Source organism: Strongyloides ratti (assembly GCF_001040885.1).
Source record: "Strongyloides ratti genome assembly S_ratti_ED321, chromosome : 2".
NCBI classification, from domain to species: Eukaryota; Metazoa; Nematoda; class Chromadorea; order Rhabditida; family Strongyloididae; genus Strongyloides; species Strongyloides ratti.
Genome location: NC_037308.1, coordinates 9,069,266 through 9,089,140, shown reverse-complemented (window position 1 = coordinate 9,089,140; position 19,875 = coordinate 9,069,266). Strand labels below are relative to the sequence as shown.

The 19,875-nt window shown below is 22.2% G+C and overlaps 5 protein-coding genes across 5 annotated transcripts; 3 read left to right on the top strand and 2 right to left on the bottom strand.

Moving 5' to 3' along the window:
- Positions 1-54: 54 nt before the first annotated feature.
- Positions 55-643, bottom strand: SRAE_2000289100 (Nematode fatty acid retinoid binding family-containing protein; the record flags this gene model as incomplete). Its single annotated transcript, XM_024654013.1, has 2 exons — positions 55-500; positions 547-643. 2 exons carry the CDS (start codon positions 641-643, stop codon positions 55-57), a joined length of 543 nt encoding a protein of 180 aa, XP_024507433.1.
- A 2,385-nt stretch (positions 644-3,028) lies between these two features.
- SRAE_2000289000 (Hormone-sensitive lipase) lies at positions 3,029-5,492 on the top strand (the record flags this gene model as incomplete). The annotated part of the gene is made up of 2 exons (XM_024654012.1): positions 3,029-3,094; positions 3,138-5,492. 2 exons carry the CDS (start codon positions 3,029-3,031, stop codon positions 5,490-5,492), a joined length of 2,421 nt encoding a protein of 806 aa, XP_024507432.1.
- A 49-nt stretch (positions 5,493-5,541) lies between these two features.
- Positions 5,542-7,739, bottom strand: SRAE_2000288900 (Bifunctional coenzyme A synthase; the record flags this gene model as incomplete). Its single annotated transcript, XM_024654011.1, has 3 exons — positions 5,542-6,503; positions 6,553-6,993; positions 7,688-7,739. The coding sequence occupies 3 exons, from the start codon at positions 7,737-7,739 to the stop codon at positions 5,542-5,544; spliced, it is 1,455 nt and encodes a 484-aa protein (XP_024507431.1).
- Positions 7,740-8,762: 1,023 nt separating this feature from the next.
- Positions 8,763-10,080, top strand: SRAE_2000288800 (Aspartate aminotransferase; the record flags this gene model as incomplete). The annotated part of the gene is made up of 2 exons (XM_024654010.1): positions 8,763-9,896; positions 9,958-10,080. 2 exons carry the CDS (start codon positions 8,763-8,765, stop codon positions 10,078-10,080), a joined length of 1,257 nt encoding a protein of 418 aa, XP_024507430.1.
- Positions 10,081-16,963: 6,883 nt separating this feature from the next.
- On the top strand, positions 16,964-19,495 carry SRAE_2000288700 (Sodium/potassium/calcium exchanger 1; the record flags this gene model as incomplete). Its single annotated transcript, XM_024654009.1, has 4 exons — positions 16,964-17,187; positions 17,346-17,455; positions 17,736-19,155; positions 19,225-19,495. 4 exons carry the CDS (start codon positions 16,964-16,966, stop codon positions 19,493-19,495), a joined length of 2,025 nt encoding a protein of 674 aa, XP_024507429.1.
- Positions 19,496-19,875: the final 380 nt, after the last annotated feature.

Sequence of the window (19,875 nt, the reverse complement as noted above, 5' to 3'; positions counted from 1 at the left end):
AATTATTAAATATATTTTTATCTTTTTTTAATTCATAGTTATTGTATAAGTTGTTTAGTTTTCAATGTTAAGGAATCCCTTGATCAATTTTTGGAATTTTTCATTTTCAGCAAGAGCATGCATTTTTGGGAAGACTTGTCTCAATTCAGTCTTAGCAGCATCACTGAGATCTTTGTATTTTCCAATATATTTACTTCCGAATTCCTTTAATTTATTCAAGTCTGGTTTCTCTCCTGGAACTGGGCGAAGAGCACGAGCCTCTTGGATTAATTCTTTTGCGAATTTTTTAGGTTCTTCAGTAAGAGAGTTAACTTTTTCCTTGACCATGTTGTAAAGACTTTCAGCCTTCTCTCCAAGAGCTGGTGATTTTTCCTTAAGAGCAGCAATAGCTTCTTCTTCATTTGTATATTTGTCGTGATTCTTGGCAATTTCTATAAGGACAGCGCGATCTTCTTGAGTTATTCCTTTGTAAAATTCTTTTACCTCATCAGGAACAAATTCTATAAAAATAATTTAATATTATTTATAATAATAAATTAATTTTACCTTTGAATTGAGCAGGAATTTGATCATATGGAAGAGTATTTCCAGCTACAACAGCAATACCAATAACGGCAACAATAAGTAAACGAATAGAAACCATCTTGAATAAGATTGTAAACTATACAAAATATTATTAATGTGAGATTAGCAGGCATATTTATTTTCTTTATATATCAACAAAATAGGAGGAGCTTTCATAAAATAAATCTTTTCTAAATATATTCATTTTACAAGCTTTTCTTATTAACAAATAAAAAGAAATAAGAAAATGATAATTGTTAATAATATTAACTTCACTGATCACAAATTTCTTCTATCATTAATATAATGCACTTGTTTAGTATATTAGTACGAAAGTGAAAAATAAAATTACAATAACAATAAAATAAGAGAAACTACTTCTAATTAATGATAGCTAAAAGTTTCTAGAAGTTTTATCTTATTGTTAGAAAGAGAGAGAAAGAAAGAAGATATGAAAGAGAAGCTATTCTGAAAACACATAAATTGGCATTATCCTTATTATTGTAAACATGTCTTTATATTTTAAATATATATTTAATGAGGAAATAAAATTAGAAAGGCACAAAAGAGCACGATATTGAAACATCAAGGCACAAATCTAAATTAAAATATTTAAAAGATCAAACTTTAATGGCATAATTTATAGGTCAAAGAGAAAGGAGATAATTCTTTTTAATGATGTAGATTATCAATCTACATTGAATGATGTGATATTATATTTTATATTTTACACAATTAATCAAACATTTGCTTTACAACCATCTGGTAATATATACATTTTTTTTCTCACATTTAAATTTTCTAGTAAATTTGTATTCAAGATAATATCTGAAAATATATTTTGTACAATGGAAAAAAGAAAATTGATAAATTGATATTTACTATGTTATGAAAATCTTTGTTTCTCCAATTTTAGTTTATTATAAAGAGTGTTTCAACAAAAAACAAATCTAAACATTTGTTATTTTTAAATAAAATATCTTTCATCTGTTAAAAATCTTATTCTAATTAACAAAAAAAAAGTTAATGATTCAAAAATATTTTTGTAATTATACATATAAAAACAATTTTTATATTGTCTTTTTTTTTTTTTAAAAATTTGGTTAGTTTTAAGAATTTACAACATGTCAAATCAGTTGGAAATTTTAACATCTTTAATTTATAATAAATGGTTTTAAATTTTTTTTTTGTGTAAAAAGGATTATAAAGTTAACATAAAAAAGTTACAAAAACCTTGCATTAATGTATAAAATCAGTATATTTTTTGTGTAAAATCTATTTATAATTATCAAAAAGTTAGAAAAAAAAATTACACATTTTTATACTCTCATTTAATTTCTTTATTTTACCTTTCAATAAATATTTTATTCTTCTTAAAAGAATAAAAGTTATTCTTTAACATTTAAAGAATAAATTTTGTTAATGAAATGTAATAAGTAACTAATCTTTATTTTTGTCTTTTCTTTTATCTTAGAAGATATAAAACAGAAGATAAAAAAAATTTATTATCATTATTAGTCATACTTTTTATTATAAAAATATTATCCCTTTTTAACAAATACCAAGGATCAAAATAAGAATTATTAAAAAAATAATATAAATATTTTTATACTTTTAATATAAATGTCAATTTGATATACAAATTTTTATTTGATTATAAATAACAATAAATTAAGGAATATCACATATTCTAAAGCTTTTTGTAAACTAAAATTTTGTTATTGTTATATTAGAAGATTCTTGAAAAAATTTTTAAAACTAGTATAAAGTTGCCATCTTCTGAAAAAAAGGAAATTAAATTACTATTATTTTTTTTATAAAAATAAAACAAAAATGTATCTAACAAGTATATAAAATAAATAAAAAAATACTATATTAAAAAATAAACTAAAAAAAATATTATTAAACGGTAAAGACATTGATTTTATTATCAATTAATTAGTAATAAACAGTGAATATTTGATAGAAACTATGTCTACCTCGGGTACAGACATGTAGAAATTTTTAAAAACAAAAATTTCTCAATAGGTAAAAGTTTAAAAATTATAAACAAAAAGAACGGCAATGGTTTGTAAGAAAAATATTACCATTTCAAATTACTTACATTTCCCCTACAAATTAGTTATTTTTCAATGTTCTCCTTTTACATATTTTTAAAGATTTATAAAAACAATTGAAAAAAAAAACACCCTTATTTCATGTATGTTTTTTACACATTTACTTTTATTGGTAATAAAAATTTAGATGTATATACCTCACTTAAACATTCGATACAACAAATTTTTGTTAACCCATTTTTATATAATAAGATTAAATTTTCTTCAAGCTATTTTTTTTAACCATCCGTTTGTCATCATTATTTTGAAGTATATCACACTTTTCATTGATATCTATAGTTTAGTTATTTTTTTTATAACAGACTAACTTATCATTTATATTCTAACAACTTATCTAAAATAAAATTATGACTATTTTGGAGAATCAAAAAGTTTCAGTTAACAGAGAGGATGTTTTTAAATTCATGGAAGGGGTAATAAAAATTTAAACTAAGTTATATTTTTATTTTTTTTTAGTTATGTATTAAAACAATAAATGAATTTGATACACAAAATCAATCTTCATATGCAACAAGATTAGTTGATGTTTGCCGTGAGTTGTCTGAATCATCTCCATTGATTTTGTCATCACTTCTTAAAATTGTTGAAATAGCTCCAAAATTTGATTACGATAAATTAACTCCAGGAAATGGTTTTAGATCAATAGTTTGTATCTATGACACTGCAATTTTGCATGTTATTTCAGTTTTAAGAACTTGTCTGGAACATTCTAAGAATCTTATTTTTAGAATATCATATTTTACAAAAGAACTTGAAAATTATATGGCTGTTTTTCGTTTTTTGATTCTCTCAACACAACAATTAATAGGTTCCATTGATTATAATGAGGGTAATAGTCTTTTTCCACCAATTGATATTGGTGATTACACTTCATATATTAGTGTTTTTAAAACTGTTAAGGGATTTGATGCTTCTTGTTTTTATAGTAGACCATTAGGATTACAATTTTGTCCCTCTATTGCAAAAATGTTTAAAGTAATATGTACATTTTTTGCTTCATATAGTATAGCTTGTGAAAAAAAGAATGGTCCTTTGGATATGATAGTTAACTCAGCAAAATATATGATTTCACCAGAGGAAAGAGCATTGAAAATAGTTGATATTATCAAAGAAGCTGATATTGAATTTTGTAAAGGATTTTGGAATTTACCTGAATATGCTACTATTCCAAAATGGCTTGGTATTGTTATGGCTGTATGTGAGATGCGTTCAATTGAAACACTATATAATTTAACATTAGAAACTATAGAAGGTGAGAAGGTTGTTATACCAATACCTTCAACAACAAAAGAATCTCATGCTATTAAATATCGTATGATTTCTTCATTACATCGTTTAAATATTAGTAAGAAGAGTGGAAACAAAACTAATCCATTGTCACCGTATTTAATATTACATTGTCATGGTGGTGGTTACCTTGCAACATCATCTAAATCTCATGAATGTTATCTTCGTTCATGGGCTAAACAATCAAATTGTCCAATTATTTCAATAGACTATTCACTTGCTCCAGAAAGTCCTTATCCTAATGCAATAGAAGAAGTTTTGTATGCCTATGCTTATGTAATAAATTATCCCCATAAATTTGGATGGACAGGTGAAAAAATAGTTTTTGTTGGTGATTCAGCCGGTGGAAATTTAATTACTTCTGTTACAATGAGATTAATAAGTTTGAATGTAAAAAGAATGCCAGATGCATTAGTGCCTATTTATACACCATTTCTTTTCCAATATTTACCATCACCATCAAGATTATTAAGTTTTATGGATCCCCTTCTTCATGTAGGAATGTTATTGAGATGCCTAACTGCTTATACTATGGGAGATATCCCTATTAATAAAGTACCTCTACTATCAAAAATTGATGATTTTATTGAAACTGAAAGAAATAATGTAGAAAGTTATATGGAAGAATTTAGAAATAGTCAGTTAATGGATTATTTAAATCCTATAAATCACTCAAGTACACTTAGAAATTTTTTTGACACTACACTTAATTCCTCTTTTTCTATGGATGCAACATTTTCTTCAAACACTATGAATAATCCAGAAAATGATATAGAGGAAGATGTATTTAATCAAACGCAAAATGTTGAAGTTGGTAGTAATCCTGATTACATTGTTTTATCTTCTGGAAATTTCGATAGTTCGTTGATTCAACATTTCAAGGAAAATTTTATACTTTTGAATGATCATGATGCAATATTAAATGAGAATAATGATGTTTTTGAAGAAGTTGATGAGGTGAAAAATAAACAATTTGAATTAAAAACACCAATAAGAGAAAAAAGAAGATCATTAAGTGCGAGTATTGTTAGAACTGCGTCATTGGCAGCTTTTTATGCTATTGATAATTTCAATGATTGGTTCGAGAGTGCAAAGAAACCTATAGGACATGAAGACAAAGAAAAATTAAGAAGTTCTTTCTCTATGACATCTCAAGAAGCTGCACTTGACAAACAAAATAAAGCTACCCAGGAAAGAACGGCAATAGATGAATTGTTAAAAATTCAGATTCCAAGAAATCCCGAAATTTCACCAATGTATGCTGATGAGAAATATCTAGTGAAATTCCCACCAACTTACTTTATAGGATGCCATTTAGACCCACTTCTCGATGATACAATATCTTTTGCTAAAAAGTTAAAAGAAATTGGTGGAAAAGTCAAGAGAGTCAAATTGCTGAATAATTTATGTCATGGATTTCTTAACTTTACATATGTTTCACCAGAATGTAGGAAAGGTTCAGATGAATGTTTGGAAATTATAAAAGAAGCTTTAGATATAACTGAAGAATTTACTAATACATAGTTTTTTTTTATGTAAATTGTAAAAGATTTTATTCAAATATAAAAAAAAATTATTTCCCAATGTAGCATTTTTTAACTGTCTCTAAAGCTAATGATACTTGTCTTCTAGTTTCAGATTTATCCCAGAGAGAACATAATGCAACATTACTTTTAGATAATCTTTCTTCTATTCCTATTTGACTGTCTATTCTTTTAATTGCTTCATCTTCTGATAAACCGTTTCTTTTGATAACTCTTTGAATAGCTTCTTCTCTTGGAACAAAAACTGTCCAAACTTGATGACAGAAACTATCCCAATTTGCTTCAAGTAGAACAGCACCATCAATTGCAATGATAGGAGATTTACTTTTTTTAATAATCTCTTTAGCTCTTTCGGCAATTTTAGGCCATACAATTTCATTAAGTTTTTTCAACTTATTTTTATCACTAAAAACTATTGATCCAAGAATTTTTCGATCAATTTTGTTATCATTTAAAACATTATCTCCAAATTCTTTTGCAATTCCTTTCTTAAGATTTTCACTTTCATCATATAAAATATGAGCTAATTTGTCACAATCAATTACTTCAATATTATTTGCCATTAAAAATTCAGCAATTGTTGATTTTCCAGAAGCAATACCACCAGTAATTCCAATAATATAAGGAGAAGAAGGAATATTTTTCAATGAAGGTTCTTTTAAAATAGTTCCTAGTAAAGATCTTCTTTTAGCTGAAGAACTTAACTTAGCTTCTTTTAAAATATCATCAGCTTGGTCAATTAAAGGAATAACATAAGTATCAAGAGTTGAAAGACCTTTTTCTTTACGTTTACAATTAACAATATCACCACCTTTTTTGGTTTCTTCACTGGTAACAATAAGTTGTAAGTTTGGATCAACAATACTGGGACCAAAAGGATCTATTATACCTTCACTTCTACTTTCAATTCCTATACTAACATCCTCTATAAATTCATCAACTCCCTTTTTTCTGTCATTAAAACTTTCCATTAATTCATACAATATTTTTTCTATAAAAAAAAATATATATATATTTAGAAATAAAAAAATATAAAGTACTTTTATTCATGTCACCTCTTGTTACACCTGTTACAACATATTTTGAAGCATGAAGAATAGCAGTACTAATAAGAACTTTGTGACCATTATGAAGTCTATCAAAAGTACCACCAATAACAACAGCATCATAAGGTTTTTTATATTCTTTAAAATTTTTTATGGCAATATTTTTTTCATCAACATCATTATCTCCAATAAATACCTGATAATTAATTTCTTTTCTTGGATCTAACAAAACACGTACATCAAGATGTGGGCATACTTTTGTTGCTTCTAAATAAATATATGGTATTTCATGAATTAAATTATCATATTTTTCTACACGTATGTATAATCTTTTTCTAATGAGATCTTTAACCTCCGACAAGAGAGTTGTTAATCTTGTTCCATTGCGTGATGTTAATGACAATAAACCAATATTTACCATTGATAAGTTTTTTTCTGTAATTGGAGCCATACTTTAAAAATATATAAATATGTGGTTTGACTTTATTATAAAATCATCATAAAAAATATATATATAAAGAACAACGAATAAAATAATTGTCATTATATTAGAAATATCATCATCTTACAATTATTATCATTTTATTAAAATTATGTTGAAATATATTTACTACTTAATTAATTTTTTTATGATTAATATATATGAACCAACAAAAATTTATTAGAAAAAAAAATTCAGAATTTCCTCAAGTTGACTAGTAAGATCAAAGATCATTTTTACTTTGAATGTAAGATAATAGTAGGAATAGTCAAAAATTTTTAACTAGGAAGTTGGCATCGTTAAATAAACTTTTTTTAAAATAAAATATTGTAGATGCATTAATAGTGTAAAATTAGATAAAAATACTTTATAGTAAATATTTAAAACGCCACGTAATACAAAGTAGAGAATAAAATAATGGTAGAAAAATGCTAAAGAGAAATTATGGTTTTCTGTGTAGAATAAAAAAAAATATTAGACGACAGTCTTGACTTATAAGGTGTTATTATATATTTAATTTTAAATGCTAATTTAGTGTTATTTTTTTATATTATTTCAATATTAAATTTGCTTATTAGTTATATTGTTGTCATCTAATTTGAATATTATTTTTATGTACCAATATGATGCTTAAAAATACTACCTTACCTTTTTTTTTAAATATTGTAAGAAGATTCATATCTAGAGGCATTAATTGCATTGAAATATTATACTTTAGAAGTGATTATGTATCTACTCTTTTTATTGAAACATATCATATTTTTTGAAGTTTGTGTAAATATTGTAACTGTAAAATATGGACATTTTTCTTGCCATCTAGAAACAAAGTAAAATTATTATTGCCTTGAGAAATTCTTCCAACACACTTTATAATAACTAAAATTTTTTGCTTTCACAAGTTTAATATTTTACAGCTAAGTATTGCATTTTTTTTATAGTATAATATAATATTAGTTACTCTTTTTTTTATAAACATTATACCAAAGTGATTTTTACTTTCTCTTTTTAAGCAATATTTTTTTTACGTAGTAGTTAATTTGCTACACATTAAGTAGTTAATTCTAAAATCCTAAATATATTTTAAATTAGTACAATTTTTTAAGAACGCACCAATTTACAAGCATTAGCATAGTTTATATATGAGGACGAACTTTTTTTCCACTTATTATATGTTGAAATACGAATTTAACATATTTGTAGTGAGTCTATTTCCTTAGTGTTATAAAAATTTTAGCTTTGAAAATAAGGTTCAGAGAAAAAAAAAATAAAAGTGCTACGTGAGTTTTACAAATATGTTTTCATTCTCTAAGTATTCTATACAAATTAAAAAAAAGAATATCTCAATTTTATTATACTCTAAAATCAATAAAATAGTTAGTTTTAATTTTCTTTCCCAGATGCCAAGCATTATTATTTTAATTTTTATATAGAATAACTTTACTTTACATTGAAATAATTTTTAAATGTTTAATTTTGGTATTTCTTTGCTTATATAAAATAGCATTTCATTATTTGTACAGGAGTTTATATAGTATAAATAAAAAAATCGAATAAATTATAACATCAATATGTTACAATTGTAATAAATATTTTAATGAGTATTTTTTTTTTATTTTTATGTTAACTGGTCGTTACTTCTTTTATTATTTCCAAATTAAATACATACACATTATATTATAATATATATCAGAAATATTTACTTCTTTTTTTTTTAGCATAGATAATGTTGTCTCGTATTCCTAAAGTAATTACCATTACATCTACACGTCCATTATCAGGATGGTTTAAGGATGTTCCTATGGGACCACCAGATGCTATTCTTGGTGTAACTGAGGCCTACAAAAAAGATAAAAATGAGAAGAAAATCAACTTGGGAGTTGGTGCTTATCGTGATGATCAAGGAAAACCATGGGTATTACCATCTGTTAGAGCTGCTGAAAAAAGAATTGTAGAGAAGGAACTTGATAAAGAGTATGCTGGAATTGCTGGATTACCAGAATTTACCAAGAAAGCTGCTCAACTTGCTTTTGGAGAGGATAGCACTGTACTTAGTGAAAAAAGAAATGCTACTGTTCAAAGTATCTCTGGTACTGGAGCTTTAAGAGTTGGTTCTAATTTTTTATCAGCTTTTCATTCTGGACCTAAAGTTTGTTATCAACCTGCTCCAACATGGGGAAATCATGTTCCAATTTTTAAACATGCTGGAGTTGAAGTTAAACAATATCGTTATTATGATAAAAATACTTGTGGTTTTGATGAGAAAGGATGTTTAGAGGATATATCAAAAATTCCAAAAGGTTCTATTATCCTTTTACATGCTTGTGCTCACAATCCAACTGGTGTTGATCCAACATTTGAACAATGGCAAAAAATTGAAGAAGTTGTTAGATCAAAAGAATTATTTGTATTCTTTGATATGGCATACCAAGGTTTTGCTTCTGGTGATATTATTAAGGATGCTCAAGCAGTTAGATACTTTGCTAAGAAAGGACATAATCTTTGTTTGGCTCAATCTTTTGCCAAAAATATGGGACTTTATGGTGAGAGAGTTGGTGCTTATTCAATTATTTGCCCAGATAAAGATGAAGCAGACAGAGTTATGTCCCAGTTGAAGATTCAAATAAGGCCTGTTATTTCAAATCCCCCAATTCATGGAGCACGTATAGCAACAGAAATCTTGACAGATCCTTCTCTTAAAGAACAATGGTTAACAGATGTCAAAACAATGGCTGACCGCATTATTTCAATGAGAAAACAACTTAAAAGTTTGTTAGCAAAGGAAGGAAGTTCTCGTAACTGGGAACATATTACAAATCAAATTGGCATGTTCTGTTATACGGGAATAACTCCAGAACAAGTATGTTTTATCATATTTATAAAAAAAATTTTTATAAACTAATAATTTATGCTAATTTTAGGTTAGTAAACTTACAAACGAATATTCAATTTATCTTACAAAAGATGGCCGTATTTCGGTAGCTGGTGTTTCATCAAAAAATGTTGAATATTTGGCTCATGCTCTTCATCAAGTTACCAAATAACCAAAATAATCTTTGAATGAATCAAAACAAAGACAACATTTTACTCTACTATTTTAGGTTATATAATTAGAATGTGGAAAATTTAATATGTATTAAAATATTAATCATATTAATAAGACTCTCTAATTAGAAGATTTATTTAAAATGAAATTATATTATATAAGAAAAAAAAAGTTGTTTATATTGTAATTCTAAAATGTATTGATACAATTTAATATTCTTTTCTTAAAAATTGTTTTTGCATAAAATATTCTACCAAAAAAATAGTTTTACAGTTGTAAAAAAACAAAATTGTTAACGAATAAAAATAATTTATTATTAGTTTTTTTTTTATTATGACAATCGTGTAGTAATAAAATAAAAAAATAAGTAAATTTTTCAGTTGCAAGTAATAACGGAGGAAAAGAAGAAATTTTTATTGTGTTTTTGGTTATGAAAAAAAAAATGAAATTTTTTTTTTAAAAAACAAATATTTGAGGTAAAAATTCAGTTTAATTTTATCCTCATTCATGAAACATGCTATTTTTTACTTCAAAAAATTCTTTTTATTTTATATTTTGAAACAAAGTACATGTATTTTAAAAAATGTTTAATGAATCTTAACGTTTATATTTCTAAAAAAAATATCTTTTATAAATTAAATTTATTCACTTAAAGATATATATTCAATTTTAATTTTTTTCATATATCTTTTGATAAAAATTGATATCTAATTCTTACAAGAGATTTTTTTTATAAAATTTTTTTTTTATATTTTATATAAAAATTTAGATAAATGTTAAAGAACAAAAAAAGGATAAATCAGATAAGGAAATCTGTTATATAAATAAATTTGATTAATACCCCATTTTCTCCTTTTACTTACTTTTAACCCAAAACTATTTGTTTATTTCTTGTTAAATTTTTCTCACTCTTCAATTAATTTATAGTTCTCGTTTTCTTTTTTTGGTATAAATATATATATAAATATATTTTTTTTAAACTATTTACCACTCAAATATTCATTTTATGGTATTTGAAAATTTAATAGTTTCTATTTATTATTTTATACAACAAATTTTTTTTTTAATTTTCCTCTCTTCTTTTTAAATGAGTAGTGAATGTTTTATGGTAAATTTTTAATGATTTCTATAATTAAATATTTTTTTTCTTTTTGGGTGATAGAATGAAAATTATTATTGATATTTATATAAGCTTAACAAATGGAAGTAGAATTATGTTTTAATAGTATGTTTTTAAATATGGAAAAAGGTATTTTGTAATATGCAAAGAAGGTATCCATCGAAAAAAAAAATAAAAAATACATTCCCATAATACCATTTTCTTTTGAGATATAAAAAAAAATTAAATTTATTATATTTTTTATATGTTTATTTCATATTTCCTCGTTTAAATTACTCCAGATGTGTTCTTGTTTATTTATATAACTTCTGAGAAATTGTTACAAAAAAAAAATGAAAAAATGATTGAGTTATCCTTTTTTTAAATTAAAATTTTTCATTGATGTTTTATATTAAATGTAAACAGATGGAAAACTGATTTTTTTTTATAATTACAATATTCAAATGTTGTATTTGTAAATGCTAATAAAATGATCTTTTTTTTTTCCTGTAAATTATTAAAAAAAATGTAATATAAAAAATATATTTTATTTTCTCAGAAATATTTTTTTAATAATAAAAAATAACATCAATGTTTTATTTTAATTTATTTGAAATAAATTATTCTTAAGTTATTTATCTTATAAAACTAATTTAATATTTTAAAAGTTATTTACTTGTTTGTAAAAAATAGTTTAAATATTGTAAAAAAATATATATTTTTTGTTTATCTTATTTTTATAAACCTTAAAGAGATATAAAATTGAAATATTTATTAATTCTAAAAAAGATTTTAAATGATGAAAGTGTTTTTTTTTTGAGCTATAAATTTTTTTAAAAATCATTTTATAATACTTTTATGTAGACATCATTTTTTTTTATTAAAAAAAATCAATTAATATCACTTATGTTTTTTTTATTATTTTTTTTTTCTATCAAGTTGGTATTTTTTAAAAGTTTGATAAAAATGCTAATTACAATTTTTTAGAGAAGTAAAAAATTCTAAACAAATTAATATAACATATTTATATATATATATATATATATTTGTAACAGTTAACTATAAAATATTCTTTTATAAATTGTTTGTCATTATCAGAATCCTTAAAATTTTCCATAATCTGTTATCTTAAAAGCTTTCAACATATATTTAAATATGGTACATTTGCTATTTTATAGAATTTAATAATAAAATATAATATATTTTAATAAAAATTATTCATTTTCTTTTAATAATGTTTTTTAAAAAATTTTAAAAAAAAATTAATTTTTGGTTTTTTTAAATAATTAGAAAAAAAAATTTTTTTTTATTTTTTATAACAGTGCGGTTATTAATTATGATATGCATATTTAAAAAATAAATTTTTTCTAGTATATATTTAAAAATATTTCATAATTATGATCTCAAAAATATTATTTTTTTTACTTTAATAATACCCTTTCAATAATAAATATTAGTAAATAAAAAAAAAGTTATTATAAAGATCTTTTTATTGATATTGGTATGTTTATTGAATATTTGTTATAATTTTTGACATCTTTATTTTTCTCATCAACTTATTTTACTTGTTTATCTTTTTAACTATATGTTTTTATATAGAGGAAGATATAAACTTGTGAATAGAAAAAAATTTTTTTTTTTCTTATTTTCTTCAAGATTTCTTTACTTCTTTTTTCAATATAAATTTAATCAATTTTACCTAATCATTTACATCATCATTTCTAAAAATGATAACTAAACTTTAAAAATCTAATTTATTATCTTTTACTATTTCTTTTTACTGTTAACTTTTAAAATATACATTTTTATATATCTCCCCCCCCCCTCTTCTCCTTCCATATTTATAAATATACTATATCAACTTTTTTTCTCATTGAGGAGAGTTTTAAAGAAATTTAATGTCTCTTATTTAACTCTTGCCTGATTTAGCAATGTTGATTAAGGAAAATATAATTTTAAAGGAATTACATTTAAAGCATATAAACTTATTTTTTCCTTGTATTTTTATTTATCCTTAATCATTTCTTCAATTTTAAGTAATAATTTCTTTTATTTTTTATCCTTTTTTTTAAATATTATCTTTATATTTTGGGTTTTCTTTTCTCTTTAATTATTAAAACATATAATCTTAAAAAAAAATATATTATGATTATAGTTATATGAATTATTATTAATTATAAAAAAAAAAATTTTTTTTTTTGTAAATACATATGAATATTTAATGTATTAATATTAGATTTTTTAATATGGGTTGCTTTTTTTTAATTATAGTGTGATAATTATTCACAATTGGATATTTATGGATATAATAAATTTAAAAAAAAAATTGTTTCATTTTTTCTTTTTAATTTTTAATGTCTGATTTTTATGTTGTTTTAAAAGGATTTTTAATTAAATTATTTGAAAATTAAAGTTTAAAATACAACTGTAAAATAAAATTAATAGTATAAATGAATAAAATATTTTTTTGTTTTAATTAATTTTATATTTTCAACAAGTCCCATGTTAGGTAATAAAAAAATACTATTCATTTCAGATTATTTTAATAAACTTAGAATGGAATTACTAACAACAATAGATAAAATAAAGAATTTGAGGATAGAGAAATATTTATTACTCTTATGATGAGTAAGTATGTAAAAATAAAAAAGACTAGATAAAACTTAATCCCATAATTTTAAATGATTCCTTGCTTAATATTTAACTGATAAGAAAAGGACAATCTTGAATGGTTGAATGATTTATTATATCTTTTTATAATAAAAATATTAAAATCAATGAAGGAGTTTAAATATATTCAAAAGTAAAACTACTTTTATAATATTTCTGTTAAGACTATATATCATTTTGGCAGATATAATATGTTTTCCTCAAATCACGCTCATTTTTATAAATGTTATGTCTATATATTTATTTAATACTTATAAAAAAAAAATTTTTTTTATGAAAAACATTTTAATAATAACTTTTAAAATATGCTTTTTTTTTGTTAACAAACATTCCTCAAAGCTAAAAGTTATGGAATATGTTGATGGCAAACTTTATAAAATTTGTTTCTTTTAAATAATAAAAGTTATCCTGCGCAACTTATAAAAATATTAAACATTTTTATTTTATTTAAATATTTATAATAATTCATTTGGTTCACGTTATACATACTTAATATCATTTTATCAATTTTTCTTTACCTTACTATATTATTTTTTTTTTCTTCAATAAATATTATATATTTATTATATGTCCTCTTTACGTTAAAGAAAGTGTCTTTTTATAAAAATATATAACTATAATTTATTTTAAAGAGAGTTTAAATAAATATTTTTAAGAAAATAGAAACTTTGTAAAGAAAATTTTTATATACTTAAAAATTTCTATTTATTATGATTTTTTAATTTTACCAATACTTTAAATTTAAAGAAAGGCCATAAAATTATATCTTTAGATTTATTATGTTAATAAATTTATAGTTTCAAGTATATATGATAAAATAATTTTAGAAGATGTATATTTTTTCCTCTTAAAGGCATCTCTGACCAATATCTTTTTTTTTTATACTATTTTTTATTCTAGTATTTTTTTTAACAAAAAAAAATTGATCAAAATACACTTCCTTATCTTCATCATTTTTAACATAATTCTTCATTTAATGTTAAAATAAGTCATTGACAAACTTTAAATTATGATGTAAATGAAAAAAAAAAAATACAAATATACAATAAACAGAACTTTGAACAACTTGTGGATAAACACAACAGCAGGAGATTTTTTTTCCTAATCACAATCTATATATCATTCTTCTTATCTTCAAATAATAGTCTTTAAATATAATTTTATTCATTATTTTTATAACAAAAAAAAAAAAATTTTTTTACATTATTTTCTTTTTAATAATTTTTCTTTTTATTTAACAATATTTTAAAAGCTTTTATTAAGTAAAGAACCACCTACTATTATTATAAAAGGAAATAGTGACTTAAAGGGGATTTTTATAAATATTTCTCTAATTATATCAACTATTGAATAAAAAAAAAAAATAAAATTTTGTAAAAATTGTTATTATTATTACTTATATTGTATTAAAATATTTTAAATTTTTAATATTTATCTTTTAACAATTTAGTGTAACATTTTAAAAGAATTTTTTTTAAACTATCTATTGTTTTAAAAATCAAAAAGTTAATTTTTTGAAGCATACATATTTGATATCTACATATATATAATATTTCTTTAAATATTAATATTACTTATTTTATTATTTTGTTTCTTCTTAAAAGATATATTAACAAAGCTATTGTTTTTTTTTTATATTCATAACTTTATATGATTTTTGTATTGGTATATAAAAACATTTAATATATTCTATTAATTATTTTATAAAAGAATAATAATATTAATAGAAAGAATATATAAAATTCATATATTTTTTTGGTTGGTATTTGTAAGAAAAGTCTAATATTTATTTTATTTCTTCACTTTCAATTTACTTTTCATTTTGATTCCTATTTAATATATCATTATTTAATCCATTATAAAATGTACTTGTAAAATTTTTTTTTTTAATTTACTACCTTCTATGTTACTTAAAATAATTTATTTAGAAAGATATTTGTTAAATTTATTTAAAATAAATACATTTTTATAAGTTCTTTTTATTCTTATTTTATTATTATTATTATGAATAATAGTATTCATTTTTTGGCATATGTCAATAGCTAAAAAATTTAAAAGTCTTACTCCTATTATTATTATTATTATTTATTATTACTATTTAAAAAAAAATATGACTAAGAAAATTATACTTTTTACACTTTGTAGTGTATTTAAAAAATATTACAGAAACAAAGGCAAAAAAAAAAGTTTTACCAAAAATATATATTTATATATATATATTCTTTTTTTTTCAAACACATTAAATATTTCTAACTATCTTTATTTATTTTTTATTATTTTACCCCAAATATAGATAAATACTTCTTTTTCTTATAGTATTATCAAATCTTGATGAAAGAATGATACTAATCACAGTTGTAAAAGATTAATCTTATTCTATTCTTCTAGACTGAATAAGAATACTTACTCAATTATTACTTTTCTTTTTAAAATTATTATAATGTAGTTAAAAATAGATGTAAATTTAATGCTATCTTTAAAAATTTTTTAACATTATTCTTCTTTTTTTTCCAATAATACGTCATCCCCATACAGGAATATTTTTTAGATATTTCTATATCTATGGATTAATATATTTTAAGTGAACAAAATAATTGAGATTTTTGTTTATTTTTGAGTTTAAAAAAGTATTTTTTTTCTTTTAAAAAAAAAGTAGATGTTCTTCAATGAGATTTAATAAAAAAAAAATACAGAATGGATAAAAAACTTTTTTATAGGCAAAAAAAAAATTATATTGAAGATTGTGAGTATATAGTCAAAAATGCATTTGACTTTGATTGATAATTTAGATTTTTATATTTTTATCTTCACTATTATCATAATATAAGTTTTTATTATTTTTTTTGTTTATTTAAATAAAAAAGATAAAATCTGTTAAACTTGAGTAAACTAAATATACATAAAATATATCTTACTAATATTTTATTAAAAAAATTTGAATGATATTGTTAAAATTTAGTGAATAGAGTAATAAAATATTAATCTTTGTTAAGAATATAATTTTAAAAAACTTTATATATTATCATAAATATTTAATATAATTTATTCACGTTACTTTATAATATTTCAATATTTTTTTTATTATCATATATTTTTTTTTATAGATGATATTATGAAAAGGTATTTGAAATTAAAAAGAATATTATTTCCCTCACTTTTAATAATATCTTTTTCTATTATAACTATTTTGGAAATTTTTAATATAAAATCACAACCATCTTTGGCATTTTATCAAGAAAATAGAAGATATAAACGTAATATTGAGGATAGTTTAACTATCCCACAATCTACAAAAAATGGATTTTTTAATTTTCTTACGTCACAATGTGAAATAAAGTATGTTTTTCAATATATTTTTATAAAAATAAATATCATATTACTTGTCTTTATAAGAAGTATAGCATATATATATAGTATATATATATATAAAGTATACTAAAAATATTGTTATAAATATATTTTAAACAACTAACTAAATATCATTTTTTTTTTAGAAATATTAGTTATATAAATAGTCAAGAGGGAATTAAAGATGTTATTATTCAAGATGATTCCCAATTTCCTCCTGATTACTTTTCTCTTCAACAACGCCAAAGAGGAGCTGGTATGTTTTTTTTTTTAACTATTTTCATATATTTTTTTTATATTATTATACTAACATTTTAATTGTCTTTCTTTTTTGTACTTCAAATTAATTTAATTTGTTGTTCTTTTATTAGTAATTTATTATTAATGTGTTAATATTTTGTTGTTATGTTATGTTTTATTATTATAATAAAAAAAATTATTATTTACTTATATATTAATCTTTATATTTATAAAGATTATATTATAAAATATAAACATTATCATCATCAATATTATTATTCTTTTTTCTTTTTTAGTTATCCTTCATTTGGTTGGATTAATATATATGTTTATTGCTTTGGCAATAGTTTGTGATGAATTTTTTGTACCCTCCTTATCAGTTATAACAGAAAAATTTGACATTTCTGAAGATGTGGCTGGGGCAACATTTATGGCTGCTGGTGGGTCTGCACCTGAATTTTTTACCTCAGTTATAGGAGTTTTTATTGCTCAAAATAATGTTGGAATTGGTACTATTGTTGGTAGTGCCACTTTTAATATTCTTTGTGTTTTAGCTTTTTGTACTTTATTTTCAAAGACTGTCCTCCATTTAACATGGTGGCCATTATTTCGTGATGTTACTTTTTATATTGGATCATTGTTTATGTTGGTAGTTTTTTTTCTTGATGAAAAAATTTTATGGTGGGAAGCTGGTATGCTATTTGTTGTTTATATTGTATATGCACTTTTTATGAAATTTAATGGAAGTGTTGAAAGTTGGGTTAAAGTTAAATTACTTGGACAATTACCAATAGATGATGAAGAAAATGAAATTGAGGAAGATAAAAGAAATGGTATTATTGGTAGTGTTGAAGAAGGTAAAGTTGTTGAAAACCCATTAATTAGAAATAATAAAACAGAAGATCATCAACAATATGAGGGACAGTCATATCAAAATGGTGATTTAACAAATATGACAAGATCTGGAAGTTTTGCTGGTGTTAGAAAAAGTTCAGTATCATCAAGAAGGCAATCAATTCCAATATTACATTCCGGTGCTATGTTTAGAAATGGTATAATGCAATTAATGTCACATACTTTGGATCCATTAACTGAAGGAGAGGGATCAGAAAATACCTCAATGAATGAAAATATTCAAGGAAAAGAGTATCATAATGTTGGTGTTTCAAATAGTAGTGATAAAGAATTTGCCACAATGAAAACAACTATTAAAGGAAATGTTAATAATTCATCTCAAACAACAACTTCAACAGTTATTAGAAGAAATGACTCAAGAGGTTTAAGTGATAGAAGATCAACAAAAGCTGAAATAGATGCTTTAAAAGAAATTTTAGAAGAGACAGAAGAGAAACCTTTAGATATGTCATGGCCAGATATATGGCATAAACAAATAATATATCTATCTCTTGCCCCAATACTTTTCCCTTTATGGGTTACTGTACCTGATGTAAGAAAAGAAGAATGTAAAAAATGGTTTCCAGTAACTTTTATTTTATCAATTATGTGGATAGCATTTTTTTCCTATCTAATGGTTTGGTGGGCAAATACAATTGGTGAAACTTTTGTCATCCCAACAGAAGTAATTGGATTAACAATTCTTGCTGCCGGTACTAGTATTCCTGATCTAATAACAAGTGTTATTGTTGCCAGAAAAGGACTTGGTGATATGGCAGTTAGTAGTTCAATTGGAAGTAACATTTTTGATGTCTGTGTAGGGTAAGATATTTTTTTTTATAAATACTATATAAATAATTTAATTATTTTTTTTTACCAAATTATTTCTAGGCTCCCAGTACCATGGTTATTATTTTTTGCCAAGGAAAATCTTACATCACAAGTTCCGGCTAAGTATGTATCAGTTTCTTCCCATGGTTTAGTATGTTCTGTTGGTATGCTTTTTATCATGCTAGTGGTTTTAGTTATAGCAATAGCAATATCTCAATGGAAAATGAATAAAATTTTTGGTGTTATTATGATTGTGTCATATGTAGCATTTTGTATATTCAGTGTAGCATTAGAAACAGGAAAACTTGTATGTCCATTAAAAATATGTTAATATTATTTCTTAAACAGAATAAGTATTTTTTTATGATAATAAATTTTTTTTTTAAATTTTTTATTGTTTATTTGGTTAGAATAATTATTTATTAAAAGAATGACAAAGTTAAAATATTTTTTTTATAATGATCATAAATCGAAATAACTATATTTTATTATAAAAAAAAAGATGTGAAAAGTGCTATTTTTAAATTTTTCTTTTAATTATTAAATTAAATAGTTTCTAAAAACATTATTTTTCGTAGGACGATTAAAATTAATTTTTGATAAAAGAGATAATCAAAATTAATAGACAATTCAAAAAGTATCAGGTAACATTTTGTCAAAGAAAGTTTTAATTAAATTAGCCTTGGTAAAATTACTATAATTTTAATATAT